This window comes from Poeciliopsis prolifica, unplaced genomic scaffold, assembly GCF_027474105.1.
Source record: "Poeciliopsis prolifica strain line A6 unplaced genomic scaffold, Auburn_PproV2 SCAFFOLD040, whole genome shotgun sequence".
Taxonomy (NCBI): Eukaryota; Metazoa; Chordata; class Actinopteri; order Cyprinodontiformes; family Poeciliidae; genus Poeciliopsis; species Poeciliopsis prolifica.
In genome coordinates this window covers 250,347-271,213 of record NW_026562415.1, presented here as the reverse complement: position 1 = coordinate 271,213, position 20,867 = coordinate 250,347, and the positions used below count along the sequence as shown (strand labels likewise).

The following is a 20,867-nucleotide window of genomic DNA, read 5'->3' as shown; positions in this document are numbered from 1 at the left end:
TTCCTAAGCTTTAAAAAAGTGGAAATATTTATGTTCAGAAAAAACAACTATTATTGGGAAACCATAAGAGCAAAAACTCATCACCTTTTTCTTTATTTAACATGGCTTCAAAACTCCATGTCCATGTCACTTTTTAGTTCCATGTCTGCTAAGCAGCTGAGTCCATAAGGTGAAAGAATTTAACACTTTGAATAATTAATCAACTAATATTGACGCCCACTGTTATTTTATAGAGTAAAAAGGCATGAATGTATAAATATTTCACACACATACAGCATGTCTAGATCATATCAAATCTGCTACTAAATTTAGGTGTTCTTTGAGGTGTTTTTTTCTTCTGTTTATTTGTCAAAATGAAATAGCACAGGTTGAAAAAACCTAAACAAACCAACCTTTTCTTAAATCCTGAAAAATGCAAACTGTGTTTCATGGTACACCTGGCATTATAGTTTTTCTATTCATTTGTTGCTGTACTTTTAATTGCAGAAGAGACACAGAAAAATCCCAAAGCGGTTTCTCTTACCGTTGCGGGCGCAGACGTTGAGCCGGTGGTTGATTTCGAGGGAGCAGGGTTTGCGTGTGACGGCGGTGGTCACGGACTCGTACGGGTTGTCCTCGTCTTCAGGCAGGAAAACGTCCAGCGACGGAGACGTGACCAGCTCAACAGAATGCTTAAAATCCTGGATGAAGACAAGGAAAACACAAAAATGTTGATCATTTCCCTAAAACATATCAGGGCTGGAACCAGGACAATTCCCGGGAGCCTTTCCTCCACCACCACCATTTATTTCAAGCACTTTGGTGGGTACAAACACATGTACTCCCTCCATTTACCACAAGAGCACCTCCAATTACAGCACATACTGCAGCCTGTCATTAACTTAAGCAGAAACGTGGATTATGACGATGATTTCTGACATAAAAGGCTCAAAAAATCAAGATGAGAGTAGACAGCAGAGCAAGAGTGCATTTAGATGATTCGCTGAGGGCCAAACCTTTAAAAACAAGCCAAACGCCTCGTTTCTGTAAACTCTCCATTCAGCTGCAGGCTCTAAAAGTCAAACATCAGAGTTCATCTAAAAGGTTTCAACTCTCCTCTGTCTTTTAAAACTTTTGGTTTTATTCCTTCTTTGTGATGAACATTTGTATTCCCAACATCACCAGCAAATGTATGCACTTTTCAAATATGATTAATCTGATCATGAAAGATAAAATAAACATGGAAAATTAAAGTTTGAAGCTTCAGAGGGTTTGTTTGAACAGATGAAAGACATGTCTGGTGATATTTGAATTGCTTCAGGGTCTCATCTCATCACATCCTTTGATTCCACGGAAAAATAAGCAGTTAAATAATCCCACAAATTCCCCAAAACCCGAGATAAAGGGACGAAAAAACATCCAAACATCTTTTTGTTTCAGAAAGCAACTAAAACAGTTTGACTGTTAGTTTGACTTTTTCTTTACACGTTCATAAAACTTATCTCCAAAAACATCCAACACTGACATTTTCAAATGACACAATGTCTTGCGATGTACGACACATGCAAACTCATAGCAGAAACAATTTTCCCCAAATATGTTTAAACGAGCTGACATATTGAAATAAAATGATCAATTCTCCATGAAGTTTTACAAATTTGAGAAACTTTTTTGCAATGCTTGATCACAAGGATCAATTGAAATGTTTGGAAGATTGAATTGATGTGATCATGTTTTTCTGGCGCAAAATAAGCCGAATTGAACAGACCAATATAAAAGTGAAAAGAAAATTACAGATTAAAATTTTTTCATTAACCTTCTGTCAAAAAGCCTTTTTTAAAGTGTTCAATGCATTTGAATTGTCTCCCTGTTTCTCTGATACTTGCATAAAAAAACGAAAAGGTGAACATAGAAAAGGTGGGAGAATCTGAAGAAACAAAGTCTTTAGATGTGAACTCCACAAATCTGGCCTTTATGGAAAAACATCCAAGAAAAAATGACAAAAGTTTAAAGGTTTTAGGAAGTTATGAGATGCCAGGACGGACATTCACCCTGCAGCAGAACAACAAACCTCAACATAGAGCCAGAGCTACGTCAGAAAGCCTTAGATAAAACCATATTCATGAGTTATAATGACCTCAAAGTGTAAACCTATATAAAATTGGTAATCTGCAGTAAGATTGCACAAACACTACCCAACCTGAATTTTTTATAAAAAGAAAATCTATTTCTTGATATTGAAAGCCGGCAGAGACGTATCAGGAGACACGGAGCGTATTGACTTAAATCAGACATTGTTTGGAAGAACCGTTCCAGTAACATTTAATATTTAAGCTAAATAAAAGTTGAATTTGATTACATTTTGAGACTGAAAACATAAAAGTCGATTTTGGAGCCGCCTTTACGGGATACAACAGGAAGATTTCACATTGCACATCGCTGCAGCTGCAGTGAAAAGGTTGAGTCCCACCGGGCTCACAGAGCGAGCCAAAGCCCAAATGCCCCTTATCAGTGAGGCAGATGTGTACGGGGAAGGAATGAAAAACAGCAGCGATGTGGAGAAGGGGGAAAGGTTACAGGAGACGGCGTGATTCCAGCCAACAAGACAAAACATTCCCGTCCCCATTGCACCGCCTTTGCTTGTCCTTTTCCCACAAGACGGGACTCATCGTTCTGGAGCGACATTTGGCCGAAGTTGTGGCTTTCCTAATGGGATCAGTGGTTAACATGTCACTATGACCGCAGCTTGTGTGTGGCTACATCTTGTCTTATCACTGGTTTAAATATATTTATGAAATGACTCCATTATCCTCTCCTCCACTTACTTCCTACCTTTTTTCGTAGTTCAAAATCTGTTAGTCTTCTTGCCATTATCTCCTACTACATTACCCACACTGCACCAGGCTATCAATCTTCCAGAGAGCACCCTCCAAAACCATAAATCACTTTGGCTGAGAGAGCAATCAGTCTGCTGATGGTTTCTCTCACATCACTGACTCTCAATTTCAAATGTATTTTCACAGAAAGCCAACAAACTCAAAGAGCCATATCTTTCTCTCTTTTTGCTCCTTTCAGTCTTCATCGTCTCTCAATCAGATCGTCATTACCGGTTAATGCTGATCCAGTCAGGCTTGTTCGCCTTCACTCCACACATGGCCTCAGTCAACTGACACTGCTTTGGGTCGACAGACTAGTTAGTTCAAGTTTTCACACCAAACCAAAAGAAAAACCTGTTCCTTTAAGAAACCAGCAGTGAAAAAAAGCAAACAAAAATAGTTATATTCAAGTGTATCCTACTTTGATTTACACAATGCCCTCTGAAGTGGGATCATTTTTTTCTACATCAGTTCAGTTTAGTTAAAAAATGTATTTAGGCTCAATATGGAAATAAAAATAAAATTATAAAAATGTTTGAGAATAAAGTTAAAATATTATGAAAATAAAGTACAAGAATAAAATCATAATATTGTGACTTCATCCTGGTAACATGACTTTACTCTAAAAATATTACAACTTTTTTCTCATAATTTGACTTAATTTTTTAAATGTTATTCTCATTATTGCAACTATTTTAATAATATTACAACTTTCTTCTTGCACAAGTTTATTTTCATAATATGACTTCTTTGTAATTTCATTTTATAAATTATTGTATTCTTCTTACTATTGACTCAAAAAATACCACCTAAATCCCAAAGGGAAATTTTCTTCAAAGACTTGCTGGACAGATTTCCTGTAGCAGTCTGTGTTACAGGTATAGGCCGAAGAAGCAGATAACTGAAGACAACTAAACGTTTGTGGTTTAACTTCCACTTTTATAATAATATGTGAGAAATTACAACTTTCTGTCAATAAGTCTCTCATACAAAATACTTTATTCCAACTTTATGGGCCTCAGTGGAACATTGACTCACCTCAGCATGTAAGACGCTTGATCCTGGAAGTAAAACTGACTAAAATATCAGGTCAGACACTAAGAATACTGACAGTATTTCCAAAGTGTTGGGTTCTTTAAATGTGGAAAAAAAATACAATGAGTGCATATAAATTTCTGGTCCCAATATAGATTTACTATTCAAAAGGTGTCAGATACAAACACACAAAATGTCTTGATGTTCCACCTTCTTCAGTTTCTCAATTTAGACCCACATAACACACATTTTTCAATTTGACTACACACATACAAAATATAAATGTAGAAAGAAGTGAGACAGAAGCTCAAATTGGTCAAACCAATGAATAAATTATGCATAATTTTCCATTTTAAGAAATTCATGTAGTTTATCAATGTTTTGACTTTTCTTCCTTCATGTTTATGTCTCATTGATCATCTCTGTTATGTCAAAGTATTCCATATTAATACAGTGTTTAGAAGTTACTTTTAGACCTTAGCTTTTCCCTAAATAGCCTTCTAAACTTTTATAAGCAGTTCTACTATTAGGAAGCTTCTCAAATATAAGGAAAAGACGAACTAAGTGCCGGATTTCCCTGAATATCTTGGAGGATTTTGTGAACATGAACTTGTGTGTCACCAGGTCAAATCAGACAGGAAATGCAGCAGATTACTTTGTGGCACGCAGTGGAAGAGGGCGTTGCCCTTCAAAGCAAATGAAGTTAAAATCTCTGGAGAGCGACTGGAAGTGAAAGTCAAAAAGAAACAAAGATTCTCCTTTTTGAATTAGAGAGGAAGTGACAGAAAACAGGCGTTCAGTCCTGATTTAATAAAGTGTTAGTCGCAATAAATGCAGTAGAAGAAAGAAAGGCTTATGGTTATTAGAACCCTGGTGGTTTAGATAAATGTCACAGTGAATTAATGAAGTATTTATAGTGCACAGTAATTCCAGCTGAGGAATGAATTAAATTAAAAAAGAAACATTAAGGGAGATATTCCGGTAAACCTGAGCTTTCTAAAAATTCTGATAAAAAAAAAAATAGAACAAAGCTATCTCCACCTCACCTGTTGAGCTAAAACAAAAGACAAAAATATGTCAAATGGCCACACAAGTCAAGGAAACAACAGACAACAGAGAGAGAAAGCAGCAGAAAGCGCAGGCTGAAGTAAAGCCACCAGGATCCGAGTCAACACTTACTTTAGAAGGTTTGTGTCAGCGAATCCCACGGAGATGAGCACGGGACAGACAGAGCGGGAAGAGGAAAACTGAGTTTGTGCCGAGGAAGGGAAGCGGAGGAAGTGGGAGTGCGGTGAGTTAGGGAGCAGGGATTTCCTCACACACACAAATGTAGAAAAACACTGGAATGACGGGCAAACAGACACATAAAGGTTTGCTTTCTAAAGAAAATGAGAGCAGAGAGACTAAATATTTCAATTTTTAAAAAACTGAAATTGAAATTTATTCCCACTCAACCATGAAAATGAAACACTACAACATTTACCTGCGATTCTGATGGTTTTCCTGCCTGTCGCTCCTCCTGATCAGCTCCTAAATGTGCTAAAATTCGCTCAAAGCGGGCCGAAATAAAACTGCCCTCCCTTCCTATCTTTCAGGGCAGAGATAGGGACACAGACAGGCTTGTTTCTGAGGCGCACAGGAAGAGTGCAGACAAACAGAGGCCTCCTCTGGCCACTAATTAGCAGGTCGTATGCAGCTCCCATCCCAGCGCTCCAGGCAGATTAAACATCTGAGTGCATGTGACTGCAGGATTACATGAAACACTTTCTGATTATATGTGTGTAAAAATGCAGAGCGGCTGCAGGAAATACCTCGTTTGATCATGTGGTGGCTTTCTGCATACTTTAAGATTTTCCTTCTGTCCTACTCCAAACTGTAAATGTGTTTCACCCCACCATGAGACGATTCAGGGAGGAAGTAGTCTTCTGCAGTGATTATTTTCACTTTGTCGGTCTTCAAGTCTTAAATCCAGCGGGTCTTTCAGTCTGTGTCAGACCAGCAATTGTTACCCAAATCCTGCACTCTGAGATCCGAGTTCATAGGCCATCAGATATGAATAGATGCTATAATCTGCTGGCATTTCCTCATGGAGACTATTTGATTAGAGGGAGCAGGGAGGGCCGGACGCAGCAGAGGACAATGGACCCTCTTAAGCCCTCGCTGGTCGTGGAGGACTACAACGAAGAAAAACCCTCACAGCAACAAATTTATTTACATTCTTAAAAAAGAAACCAGCCTATTTTGTAGCACCTCAGAAAATATAGATTAATAGATGCTACAGATGATTATGTTTCAGGGTCAAATTCAAGCCCTTTTTATACATTTTAAAGGTAAAATCTCTGTCTGCTTTGTGAACAGACACTAAAGTTTTGCCAATTTTTTTTTGCAAAAGAAACGTCATAAGTAGCATTTTTAAATTTGTAGCACAGATTCTCAACTGGACTGGCTCTGGACTTTGACTAAACCACTCAAACACACTGGGGATAATTTCAAAACAGTTTTTGGTTGTAACTCTGTCTATATGTTAGATTTTTTAATCTCTCTGTGTTTTCTTTTGATAAAAATTATGTTTATAATAATTATCTTACCAACTGATTATCCCACCTGAGCTGTGGCTCTCTACAGCTCCTCCAGAGTTATAATGAATTATTTTATAACTCCACTCATCGTCAATTTATCAGGACAGTTTGTTGCTTGGTGTGGATTTTATTTATAGTTTTACAGTAAAAGGGGAGGAAGACAAAAACATGACAGTTTTCAGATCTTAATTTCTGAAAATGAACAACAAAAATGTTGATTTTCCACTTTGATTGTATGGTTCGAGAGAAGTGAGCTAGTCTGAGGTAACGATGGGTCACTGAGAAGAAAACATCTTTCACATTCCTCATGATGGCCGCTGCACTGAGCATAGATCAAAGCATGGCTTATCCTGGCTCCAGAAATAATCCCACCGCATTCACACGGACAATGAACAAATGTTCACCTTGTTTAGCTGGAGCGCAAAGAGCTTAGAGTAATGATAAATAGAAATAACTTTCCACAGTATAAAGTAACATGACATTTCTGTTCCATCATAAGTGTAATGACATTAAATAACTCCTGCTATTTTGCAGAATATCTTTGTATTTCTCTTTGCACAAGAGAGCATGTTTAAAATGCCACTAAAAGCAACTTCTTGTCTAATTTATTAGAGATTCTGCTTTTATATTTCAGTCACAATGCTGAAACATGTCTTCAGAGGATTTTCTTTTGTGCTACCTCAACGATTCCCACACCTTAATGATGAACCACCAGCACTGCCGGACAGGTGATGTGTTTTTAAATATACAGCAGTGAATAATTTAATGACACTGTGTGAATTTTATTTTGGGAGAAACATAGCAAAAGAATTATGGTTTGTGTGTCCCAGTATGAATCATTTGCAAACAATTAAATCCTCCATGTTTTTAACAGAAAAAACAAAAAACTAATGAAATACAAAGTAAAAAAAGATACAGCACTAGGCTAAAAAAATTATCACAGCCTTGCCAAAGTTAAGAATGGTGGAGGCTGCGTCATGCTGAGGGTTCTCGATTCTCCAGCATAGATGGAGAAACTAAATTTTGGTCAAAGATGGCCTATTCAAAGTCCAGACAAAGTGCTAATTGAGGACATCTGGCAAGATTTTAAAACTGAAGTACTGACACTTCATCAAATCTGATTTTAAAAGAATGGGTAAAACTTTGTTGAAGGCAATTTTCACCTCAGGAATAATACATGCGAATCCTAGCTGGACAAAATTAAACACAACTTTTTGTTTTGTGTCTAGCAGAACTCCTAAGGCGGTTAGAGGTGTTTTTGTGTTGAAGGTTACTTTAGCAGCCAATCGCTGCAGTTTCCAGAGAATAAAGTCCACTAACAAGGACACTGTGGACTTTGAGCTGCTCTGTTAAACACAGAGAGAGACAGAAAGAAAGAGAGAGAGCGAAATGGGCAAATACATTTATTTAAAGAACTGCGTACAATTAAAATATTTAAAATTTAGGTCATAACTGATTAATTGAAAGGATGACGATTTGTTGTTTTCAATTCTTACAAACAAAAATCTGAAAAGTGTGGCATGCATTTGCATTCAGCCCCTATAAGTCACTGCTCTGTTTAAAAGCCTTTTGCTGCCATATTAGCTGCAAGTCTTTTGGGGTCTGGAGGTTTGATTTTTGTCCAGAATTTGCCTTTTTTAGCTACTTCCTCCTAAAATCGAGGAATCCCACAGCATGATGCTGCCACAGTCATGCTTTACTATGGGATGTATGTTCTTTTTCCTACATGGTTTGTGGCAAACTGGAATATTGTGTAATAACCTAGCTAGCCCTGGTTGGCCGAGATTTTGGGGGTACAAGAAATGCACGCCACACTTTTAAGATTTCTCTTTTAGAAAAATATTTTTTGACCATGTAAATTTTCTTTATAGTTCCACTAAATGTGTGTTAATGATCTAAAGTTGTTGGATAAATGACTAGCCTCTCAGACACACCTGCCTCTGATGATCGTTAACATCATGAACGACGACTCTCGTAGCTTCCTGATCTGAGCTCATCTGCCCTGCCCCAGATCAGGAAGGGCAGCTGAGATCTTCTAAAACAGGACGAAAAAAAAAAAAAGAAGTTTGGTATAAACAGAGAGAAAAGTAATGAAGGAGAATGGAAGAAGCCGCTGCATGCAGCTCGCTGACGCACCTGTGCTGATGTGGCTCAGGTTTTTTTTTTTTTTCCCTTTTCAAATCGTGGACATCCCACGTTTGCCGTCTATTAAATTTCTGTGTTGCCTGGCAACCCAGTCAATCTCTCTCCATCTGAGTCTTTTTCCTTTACTGGTGAAACATCTCTGTCTGTTGCTTATGACACGATTCTGATTTAAAGGTCTTCTGGTCGAAGCTGACGTCAAACGGCGAAACTTCCACCCAGGATCTGACGACTTTGAGAATCAACGACAGGAGAAACGCTGCGAGTGGAGAGAACCGTTCTCAACAGGAAACACTTCCTGTTGAGAACCAGCTTATCGTCACGAAACGCACAAACGAGAACAAGCGACAATTACATCATGAGAGAGTCAAAGTATTGGAATTATGTTTAAAAAAAAATTTAATAAAAAAATACATGAATGTGGATGAATCGAATAGAAGAAAATCACAACATTGAAAAACATGGATCTGCAGAAGAAATGAAAAATCAAATTGTCTAAGAACAATAAAATCTGTTTTAAAATTACAAAGCACTGACAGCTCAGTTTCCTACAAGCTTTTAAAAACAAAATTTTACCAGTTTTTCTGTTTTATTTTATTCAATGACAAAATGATTATGAAAGTTGAAACAAAATCATTAAATTATATTAAATAGAACATATTTCATACAAACCCCAAAGAAAAAGTGTATTTTTTTCACTTTTAAGACGTTGCCAGGGGAGACAACACCAACGTGAACGTTTCTGACAGCTACAAAGTTTCTCCAGATGTTCATTTTGGTCTCCATGTTTCCCTTCATCCCCTCCTCACCAGCCACTCATTTTATTTCTGTTTGCAGGTTTCTGTCAACTAGAGGGAGGCAGCCTCTAACTTCATTATGCAATCTGTTGTGTAATGATGAACAAATTGAATCTTGCATCCTGTGCTCCCAGCTTATTAGGTTGGATGCGTTTCTTTTTATAAAAACTAAATAATTAACTTCTCCTAGAACAAAAAAAAAAAAAAAAGAGAGACCCAGCATCGTTATGATGTAATTAAATCTTGGACTAAACAGAGACTTGAAAAACAATGAGAGCAGAAATGCAGACGGATGGGAAAGATTTCTAGAAATTGTTATTTTCTCCCCAAATTACCCAGACCTGGAAATTGTCTAAATTCAATTCCAGACTCTCACTTTTTCAGACGTCGTATGAATTATTTTATTTCTCAGCAGAGTCAAAATCAAATTATGCCAACCTCATTTCCCTTGTCTCTTCCTCCTCTGTCAAACTTACAGACAGATGATAATGCAGATATGCTTTAATGTTTCCACATATTTCAACTAATGCGCAGAAAGTCTTTCCTTTCTCTTTTAAACGACATTAGCACAAACGGCCGGCTATGCAGGTGTGAACCTCTCCGGGCAGCGAGCCAGGCTGCCAGGCAGGCTGCCAGAGGACAAGACACAGGGTATGCTCTGTTGTAAATGTCAGGTGTCCTGCTGCTAGAGCCAGCATGCATTTCATTACTAAACATTCATCGAAGCAAGTTTAACCACATTTAGAGGCAAAGCATGCAGAGCTGACTGGGCAAGAACAGCAGCAGAACCATCGCTTTCCATCCCGAGAGGGATGAGTAACCCTTAATAAATAGATATTTAAACATCTTTTTATTCAAAATAAAATGACCCAAGAGCTACCTGTGATGAAAGATGCTTAGGAAGTTTCCTTTCACAACAGAGAAAGGAGGAAAACTGAGCAGAAAAGACTCAGAACTGCCAGAGAGCAAGTCTTATTCACTGTGTTCCCAAGGTAACCAGTGGGGGAAAAAAAATAAATTCAGCCAGCATAATAGAAACATCACCAAGCTGTCATTTCATTCAACTTCTATGTCTGTTTTCTTATGCCACATACAACAGACATGCTTAATAAAAATGTACTAATATTAAATGACAATCTCTTTATCAGGTTGTCATTCATGCAACATGCACATGGAGGGGAGCAAAGTTGTATTGACGGTATACATCGTGTTGTGTTTATGTACCTGAGAGACGCTGGAAAAGCCGAGGTTGCGGCAGCCGTTGCAAGGGGTGAGAGCTTCCCAGAATCCAGTGGGGCCACACGTCTTTTCTGCCTCGTCTTCCTCCACTGCTGCAGCGAGGGGCGGGGTGGGACGCTGTTGGCACAAAACCGGTGCAATGATTGCATTTTTAAGACCCCTGATCTAAAAGGACTCAATAAAATCAAACAACTAAATGTTTCAAATGAAACTTGGAGTCTAATTACTGCAAATTATGAGGAATCAGCTTGATAAACCATTCATAAAACAATGATGTTCACATTTCAGTCCGCAGGGCCCATTCATCTGCAGTTTCAGAGTTTGCATAACCACAGCTGATCAAACGATTTTGATCATCTCCTTAAGGTCTGCAGAGGCTGATAATGAGCCTTTAATTTCAGTCAGGTGTGATGAAGCAGAGAATCTCCGATAAAATCCGAGACGCAGACAGGAATTCACCGCTAAATTGTCAGATTGGTGGTCCTAAAATCTTCTGTCTGGCAGCTTTCCGATGCATCCTTAATCCAACTAATCAGAAACAAGAATTACTTACTCAGCATGAACTGAGACAGAATCCTGCTGATCTAAATATCTGATACAGCTGTGCTGAAGCACATCCTGCTGACTAATTAACGCCATCCTAACAAATAGGGTTTTTTGTTGTCTTTTCTTTTAGCGCTCAAAACTAACAATAACTGCTCCATATTTCTCTTTGGAAGCACTAATGGTGGTCAGTGATTGGTGCACGTAACACCATCGAGTCCCCATTACATTTAGAGAAGCGTAATGGGGACACCAAAAGCAGCAAGTAAAAAGTGTCAAAAACAAACTTACTAGCTGCGCCATGCACAAGTTTTCTATTGCTTTAACGGATGTGCGGTCACCAGTTGCATTTCCATTAAAAATGTGTGGAAAACGTACAATATTCCATTAATGTTAAAAAAACAATTTCAGAATTACAGTGCTTCCAATAAATAAGAAACAAGTCTTTAAACAACAGAACACACCATCATCTTCCTACTACTTCTTGTCATCTTCTTCCTTTTTTTGTCAAAAATGTGAGTGTTTCTGAATTGGTGTGTTTCCAGCAAGCAAATTTATTTTTCTAATTTCAATTTGGCCAACAAAAATGAGATCCTAAAAACAAAGACAGAGCTGCACTGGTTTGGTTACATAAAGGAACACACAGTACAGGTAGCACTGATGAAGAAGAAAAAGGAAACTTACACACATCTACAAAGTGTTTTCTTGGAGGCTTGTCTCTCGGCGTGTGTGTGAGTGTGTGTGCATGAGGTGTATTAGGACAGATATATCCCACCTGATTCCTCTGTGAACCACCATGCAGCTGAGGACACAAATCCCAGCAGGTTGCACAAAGTGAATGCACCCAGAATACAAACACAGGGAGGAGAAAGACGCAGGAGGAAGGATGGAGAAAACATTTTAAGGCAGCAAAAGAAAAAGGAATGGAATGATGGATAGTAAAAGCTGAACCAGTTGCTGCAGACTGCAGAGGGCCCTTTGCAACAATCAGGCATCGATCCATCTAAAATGGACTGCAGTGGCCATACACACATGCTGCTCTGGATGGGAGGTGTTTCCTTTCATTACAGTAAAAATCTAATGTCAGCCCATGTTCAAGAAAAAGGATCTGTTTAATTATTCAACAGAGAGCTGCAAAGCTAATCAATATTACACAGGCTGTCAAAGCCTCAAAGGCAAACATGTTCTGCTTCTACATCATGCAACCTTTCAGGAAGCATCTCGTCTCATTTGACGGACAGAAGAGTTAATTTAATATCAGAAAAGATTGTGATTTGTATTAAGTCTGAATAAAGACATTTAGAGGTTATCGTAATGCTGGTTGCTGCCAGAAACCTGTCTATCCTCCGTCTGTCTTAGTGCTCAAACTGCTTCAATACTTAAAGGAGCACAGTTGGAAAAGTTGCTGTGGAAACCTCCTCACAGAGAAACGTCGCCAGTGACAAAAATAGTTGGGTTACAAAAAAGGGAAATACACTGTTACTTCAACAAGCCACCTCAAAACACAGAATTAAACTTTCATTGGAAAATAAATAAATCAAAATAAAAAGGTGAATGTTAAAACACATTTGATATAATTCAGTCGAGTCGGGAATAAGATCTGTCTGATTAGTTAAAAAGTAATAAACATTTTACTGTCTTAAAAGTGAAAAAAATACATATTTGAAAAAAGAAATTAAACAAATGTATAAATGTTGGAATTCATTACATTTGTTCACTTGTTGAAGGCATCAGAAGAGACTCTTCTCCATCAAGGAGGATGAGTGAGACATTATTTGTGTTAGATAATCTAATGAAGTAATTTTGATCATAAATTGCTTCTTTATAAGCATTACGATAACCTCTTTATAAGATGAATAAAAATAGAAATATTAGATTTTGCTTTAAAAAAAATAAACTGAAAACAAGAAACATACATATTTTTATACATTTGCTCTTCAATTGAGCACCTTGTTGGAAAATTAGGTCTTCTAAAATTACCGTGATAAAATAAATTCAGGTCTAGGTCAGCACAAGACAAATTCAAAATGACTAAAACATACAAGAACAAAATATAACTTGTCTCTCCTGCTCTAAATGTAATTATGTTATTTATTTATTGCATAAAAAACTGTTTCAAAATAAATACAAATGTCATTGAACCCTCTAGGTGGCACTACTGCTCTTCATTTGTATCTAATTCTAACAAAAACATTTAAAATGATCATGTAACATGACTATAGAGTTGTTTACATACAATGCTAAAAATATTACATATGAGCTACATTTCTGGACTTCTGCTGCTCCTTTTTAGGGTCAGGCAGGTCTGAGAAAATACTCATCTTGTTTCTTATTTAGCCTCTTGGCTCCAGCTACCACACACACACTGAGTTGTATTCTTCCCCACTGCACACAATGGGCACAGTGCCACAGCCAGATGCCATGTCAGAGAGCTGTTCAGAGCTTTATTCATGACTAATGGCCTCACTAAATCACAAACTAATGGCCCTGGAAACATGTTCACACACCAGCCCCGAGGCACAGAAACACACACAAAGCAAGCGCGGAACACAATCTAAATTGGTGCTTATTGAGAGAGAGAGAGGCATAAGACGGATTGAGATAATTACAGCCAAAATGACTCGAGGTGTGTGTATGTTCACTGCTCACACACAGGTGTATGAGCCTCAGGGTTTCAGTGCATGCGTTGCTGCAGGTAAATATAATTTAGCTTCCATTCACACAGAGCAGAAATGGGAAAGTGATGAGCTATTCATCAGCATCACAACGCTCAAAGAAAGGAGAGAAAGAAAAACAGACGTAAGGAGGGAGTGCAAAGCGCAGACACACTGATTTCTGTGTGGGCATCTGTGGCAGGAAGGCTCAGGAGGTAGCAATCTGTATGAAGCTGACGTTTTCCGATCGGTTCGTAAAAATAACCAATGAATCCTGTTAAGGTTTGATCAGTTTTTAGTCTAAACATGAAGCAATGACAGAAAACTAACATCCCCAGGCTCTGAGCAGCTATTTGTTCGAGAAACACATTACAACCGTTCTCTGACTGCAGCAAGAACAGCGTTTTTGGCATGTTTGTCTGATACTGCCCTCTGCTGGGGAATCTGAGAAAATACAAACCAAAGTACAAAGAGGAAGGAACAAAATAACACCAATATGGATCAGCAATGGAGTCAATTTAATCCAGCAATAAGATGAAATGTAAATATATAAATGACAATTATAGATAAGTTGAGTTAAAAGAAATGACTGGAAGAAGATAGAGAAAGCTGAAAATGTTTGAAGAGTTGGTATTTTAATAAGACCTCATTATTTATTAGTATTTGCAGCAGCTTCTCTAGAATCTGTCAAAAACGCGTGCCGCTACCGCTCCACTCATAAATATTTAATTACCTTCTCAGCTGAAAAGCTGCTTGTTAGAAAGGATTTTGTGTTTTCATTTAGGAGATTTACACACTATTTTGCAAACATTTACACCCCAATAAATTCAAAGAGTTGACAGCAGCAGCTATTTTTTTAACTATTGTTATGCACAGAAGTTTGCAAGCATTTTCTTTCAATTTTCTCACTGACTGAAATAAATATTTTCTCATGAAATCCATGACAGATAGTGCGTCTCTAACCCTGCATTGGTGTACGTCAGAAATCCATTTGGATTGCCACACTAACATTTGAAAATTAACTTTCAAGCTTGTCATGTTTGTTAACATTAAGTTCAAGTCTTAAGTCAGTTTTATGTATTGAGAAAAACAGCCAAGAGTTTGAATAAAACCACTCTGATCAGAAAACATCAATTTCAGCAGATGCTTATCAGGAGTTGGGATCTAAAGAAATCAAAATCTTGATTAAATATTCTCTAATTTATATCCTTAATGACAGGAAATGTAAAACAAGCTGAAAAATAGAAGTTGCACCAGTAGGAATACATTATTTTGTAACACAGCTGTCTGTGGTTTGTAGAAAGTGAATGGCAGAAACAAAAATCCCTCAAGCGTAGCCTTCAAACATCTATCTGATATTCCCTGGAAGCGCTGTTGGAGTTTTAAGTCTGCATGTTTAACAGAACAAGTAAAAACAGAAATACAGAATATACAAATGAGTGTTTTCCCTCTGTGTCGATAATGTGCACAGGAAACCAAAACACTCCTGGCCACGAAATGATATGTGAAGCGTGGGCTAAATCTGCACAACATAAAGGGGATTTTCATACGCCATCTGTTTAGTGTACACCTCTTCCTAAAGTAAACAGGAAGCTGCGCGTAACACCATCCAATCCTACGTTACAGTAAGATTACACTGATTTCTTTTTTTTTTTAAATGGCGACTTTCAACAGAGACTCGTACTCATACTTTATATGCATTCTCCACGGCTGTTTTCATGCTGATATTGGGCATTAAAGGGTTTATTTCAACCATTCTTGCAGAGTAAAATTATTAAATAACGATAACATCAGAGATTTTTCTGACTAAAGTTTAAACAATCTTGCATTTATTGTGGATTTGTTCTAATTCAAAAAGGATCAAAATTATAGTCAATGGCTGAAAGTTTGAGGAAATTGTGCAACAGGACAATGATTCCAAACAAACTGGTAAGATCTTGTGCTCAGTGAAAATCTAAATATTATCCTTAAAAGTCAGATATGTAACAGAGATAAAAATCAGCTTTATCAATTTTGTCTAAAACAATGCTCACATAATCCAACTAGAAACAAAAGTGTCACTCAGGAACATTTATCCATGTATTAGTTTGTGTCTATTTATCAATATCAACAAAAATCATTTCGATTTCACCCTGAAATACGACACACTAGGTGCTAATTTAATTTAAAAACGTACCTTGTTGACTCGAGTCAAGGTGCCGTTCGGTCTGTCGGGGCGCTCCTCGTCAGACAGCCGCCCGCTGCCGAAGCTGTCCATGGAGTGGGACGAGATGGTGTGGCAAAGCTCCTCGAAGGAGTAGTCCTGGTCCCGGCACTTCTTGATGTCATGGAGCAGTTTGGACAGTTCGCTCGTCACGGCATCATCTGTGGAGGGAGAGAGTGAGTTTAGCAAAAATAAAAGACTAGACCTATTTTATCTGTTTTCTGGCCAATGACAATCGACTCTTTAAATAGTTAATAGAACAGGAGATGTAACTTGAAGAAATGTAATTGTTATGCCATATTTCTAACAAAGGGGGCAGCGTTGGACCAGTTTAACACCTGGCTACACAGATATACAGCAATTGTTCCCCTGTGGAAGACCTGATTTTTACGACAGAATAATGAAAAAACACATACTTTGAATATTTAGCAACCTGACTGTCTTTATGATAATCAGACATTCATTAGTTTCTATCTGGAATATAGTCCTGAACAATAATTCATGAACTAAACCGAATGCAACAAATGCATTGTGATCAATTTATGTAAATACAGACTGGTTTTACTGGAGTATTATTATGCATGTATCCAGAGACCTCTTCAGTGTCAGTATTTACTTTAACCTCTGATTGAAGGATCAAGCAGAAACGTTAGGAGGGCTAACCAATTGTTAAAACCATTGTGTGGCGCTCACCGCTGTTCTCCTTGCTGTTGCAAAATTACTTGAAGTTACAAATCCTGAGTATTTGGATTTTAAACACGTATAATATTGTAGTGGATTTAAACATTCACCTGAAGCCTTCATAGTTCTGTTCACAGCCTTAGATGTGTTTTATTGCAGCAGCATAAATCTACATAAAAAATTTTTATTCAAGTACATTTATTCTGTAGAGAAAAACTTTCAACAAAACTCGAGCACTTTATTAATTTTATTTTAAGTAGATTAAAGGAAGTAATTGGTATATCCATTACTTCCTGTAACTTAGCAGCCAATTTCTCAAAACCACTTTTCAGGAAAACACAGAAAAATCTGCCATCTTCCAACTCACTTTTATGTCGGAGGGACGGCGAGGCAGCAGGCGAGGGGATTGAGGTCCGAGGTGCAGGAACGGGACACTTCCGGACCGGCTCTTCCAAAATACTCTGTCTCTCCATGTCGTCCATCATGTACTCTACACAGACATGGACGGTCAATGAGTGAAAGGACAAAACGGTACCAGCCAGACTGGGTCGGAGATCCCACTTCAGTTACTTTTCCTGGATCAATAAAGTAGAGCAATCAGCAGCATGGAAAACAGCTTGAGCTGCATTCAATTCACACCTTCTCCTTTGCCACAAAATCACTTCACAGCTTCTGCTGGCAGAGCTGTCTGCTGATTATAGAGCAACACAGGGGAAAGAAACTCCAGTGAGTGAGAAGGAGACGAAGCAGGATCAACGATAAATTGTCCCAGAAGTTATTGCAATAAATAATTATGTTTATTGTGATAAAGCTCCAACATTATTGCAACATCGTAGCATTGTCCAAGATCAATGAACTTTAAATTCTAATGAACATTTAACACAGTAACTGGAAGACATTTTAAATATCCAAAATCAACAAAGTAACCGAAACACCAAATAAAATTAATTATGAAGTCGTTCTAAACAAAAAGGCTAGATGAGACCAATGAATCAAACTGAAGACCAGTTTTTGTAGAAAGAGAAAAACTATAAATCATGAAAATGGAAATTATCGAGCTTGCTTTAATTTATCATGCAATTAATTGAGTTATTGTTTATAATCCCCAATTTTGGCATTTAATTATGAATCTAACAGAAAAGACTGAAAATAAGGCACATATTTATTTTGTATTTTCTACAGATTCTCCACAAACTGCAGAAATCAGGCAGAACAACAACCAGTTGGTTTATTTTTTTTTGTTTTTGCGTGCAGCAGGAGGCGTCCAGTAAGTCAAGTGAGAATCATTCCTAACAATGTGCCAGAAAACCGAGTCTCAGCAGCTACAAGCTCTCTGCATGTGTGTGTCCTTCTCCATCTCCTCTCCAACAGGAAATGGCTCGCAGCTGATCCTTTCACCCAGCCGCAGCTGTGCGCCCTTTTCGCCTTTCTTCCTTCCTATCATACGCAAACACGGCCAGCCTCCCCCGTTCATGCTGATGCCCAAACATCTTTCCACTTCTGGCTTGGTGAGATTGGATTTGGATAGAAAGAGTTTGTGACAGACATCTACTACGGCGTGAATTTTTACGTTTCGAATGCTGTAATCCCTTCCAAAGCATATATACAAAGACTTTGTCCATGTTAATGCAGGATTATTTATAATGAAGCAGCAGGATATTTTTCCTTTACTGTGATAAATATGCAAAGTCCAATTAAGTAAAGATGCTCACAGCAGACCAGTCTATTTAAATATCTCTTTATTCTTGTAGGTATTATTAATTGAATACTAAATGCATCTTAAAATATACAGTATTTCAGCTTTATGCTGATAAACTGTTTAAAATGAACATTTTGAGGCAGGTTTTGGTCATGCAAAAACTTTAAAACCAGTTCCACCTTTAATTTGACTTGTATGCTGTACATTTAAATTGAATTTTTTAAAAATTTTTAAAGTTGTCATTTTCATTCAATATTAGCATTCAGACTCATTTAATATAGATCCATAAGCATTCAATTAACTGCTGTGTGACGCCGGTAGCGCTAGCAGCTATACATCTGATAGAAGATCCTGCATCAAGTTCTAATCTGTGGTGTTCCACAAGGGTCAATTCTAGACACATTATTTTCTTCCAATAGTTGAAAATATTCAGTCTTTATTACATAATGCCTGTCACATCTATGCAGATGACATTCAGTTGTATTTATCTTTTAAACTCTCCATCATCACCAAGTGTTTATCTTGGATCACTGAGTGGTTTCCCATATACACGCATTCTAAGTAGTTTATTTTCGCCCAGCAACTATTATTTGACTCACACATCAGATTTACTTCTCCTTACCGTTTCTTCCATTTAAGGAACATGTGTAAGATACCAGGCATCGGCTCCCGAGCAAATCCAGAAAACATTATTCCTGCGTTTGTGTCATCGCATTCAGACTGCTTGTGAAACTATGTTTCCCATTTGGGACAGAGCATCAGTTTCACACCTCTAGACACCTCAACACACAGTGGACAGACATCTTACACACTCATGTCACTGTGATGCTGAAAAATAAACACTTTCTTCACCTACATCTGTCTTGCAGACACTTGAAAATACCGAGTCAAATCGGTCGAATATTTGGAACCGTTTATAATTTCATCCACCAACAAAAAACCCAAATCCTTATTAAGGAACTAACTGGAACAGATGAGATCAGGGCAAATATTTTGCTAATTTGTTACTTCTCCATCCATGATTTTTGTACTTTTAACTTCAAATTATGGTCTTCTTTCCATTTCGTTGTGTTTTTCGGCTTAACTATCAGTTTTGTCGCCAGCTCGACACATTCCCGAGTCTCAGCTTCTCTTTTTTTTTTTTCGCCTCCTAATTAAACCTCATTTGTGGTTCACTTTGGCTCTCGCAAATGCTCTTCATCCAACTGCTCCTTGGTTTCTGTGCGCCTTTATCTCTGTTGCTTTAAATTAACGATAACTACGTGCCCGTTATACACGCCATAGCTGCCACGATGACAGACAGAGAGAGCCTCCAAGCCACAGGATTACAGCGTTTTAATGTGCACCGCGTTTAGAAGATGTAATTTTTGGATCCTTGGGGACTGCGGAGGAAATTCACACTGGTAATCACTGGTTAAACACAAAACATGTACGAGAGCAAAAACTGGAATTTTAATGCATGGTTGAAGAAAGAAAAATCTGCAAAAAAAGTTGTTATTTCTTAAAGTCCAAAGGACAAATCTATGACCTGGTTAGCTAATGATTTAAGTCCAGTGAATTGAATAAAATGTTAAAAAGATAATGAGAAAGAACACAGCGGCAACCTATATTGTTTTTGCTATCAGAGCAACTTGCACTGTTTCCCAGAGGGAAGACAAAGTTTCTCAACAAATGAGATTTCTCAGTTAGACAACAACCTGTTCCAAAGGTCACAATGTCATATGTGCCAATATGCTGCTCTGTGGCTCAATATGTCCACACCGTTCAACAAATTCAATCTCAACTATCACATACAGCCAATAAAACCCAAACAGCAGCCACTAATCTCTGAGCAAACACGAATCACTGTGCAGTCAGGTGTGGAAAAATGAAAACACCAAAACTCTCCACTTAAATCTGGAAGCTGTTATCTTTTTTTATTTGTGCAACGGCAACAACCCCAAATTCTCAGGTTCTCTCTGACAGTCTGTGTCTCTCACCTTGAATTAGAGCGGTTATCTGCTGAGATTTAGGCGCTGGGTGATCTCTGAGAATCTCCAGCGCTGTTCTCCCCTGACTGTCTGTCAAATCGGCGTCTATTCCTGAAATTCACACGCAAAATAATAGTTATATAAAAGCGAAAAATTAAAACAATGTTTCACAGAAGTTCACGCAGCATTAGAAGTTAATCAATCGAGACGAATCAAAAACTGGTGGATTGAATGTTTTTAGAGGTACAAATATTTTTAACTTGTTAATTGTAATACAAAAAACTTGATTTTGAAGTAACAAGTTACCATAAAATTATGGAGTAAACAACCATCACAATCTAAGAGATTGCAAAAAATCAAAATACCATTAATTTGTGCAGATGAATAACTGTGCATGTTAGCATTTATTGAATTTTCCACATTATTGACTGAATAATTCACTCTATACGACTGGAATGATGACTGAAAGT

At 37.7% G+C, this 20,867-nt stretch overlaps 1 protein-coding gene across 7 annotated transcripts in view; it reads right to left on the bottom strand.

Annotated features, from left to right (window-relative positions):
* anks1b (ankyrin repeat and sterile alpha motif domain containing 1B) overlaps positions 1-20,867 on the bottom strand; it is a 177,196-nt gene that overhangs the window by 98,698 nt on the left and 57,631 nt on the right. For all 7 annotated transcript variants that reach the window (XM_055054854.1, XM_055054853.1, XM_055054852.1 and 4 more), the window contains exons 7-11: positions 20,407-20,508; positions 17,096-17,218; positions 16,021-16,208; positions 10,633-10,764; positions 524-680 (exon numbers count right to left, since the gene is read on the bottom strand). In XM_055054854.1, coding sequence (XP_054910829.1) covers positions 524-680; positions 10,633-10,764; positions 16,021-16,208; positions 17,096-17,218; positions 20,407-20,508 — 702 coding nt within the window. The remainder of the gene's footprint in view (positions 1-523; positions 681-10,632; positions 10,765-16,020; positions 16,209-17,095; positions 17,219-20,406; positions 20,509-20,867) is intronic.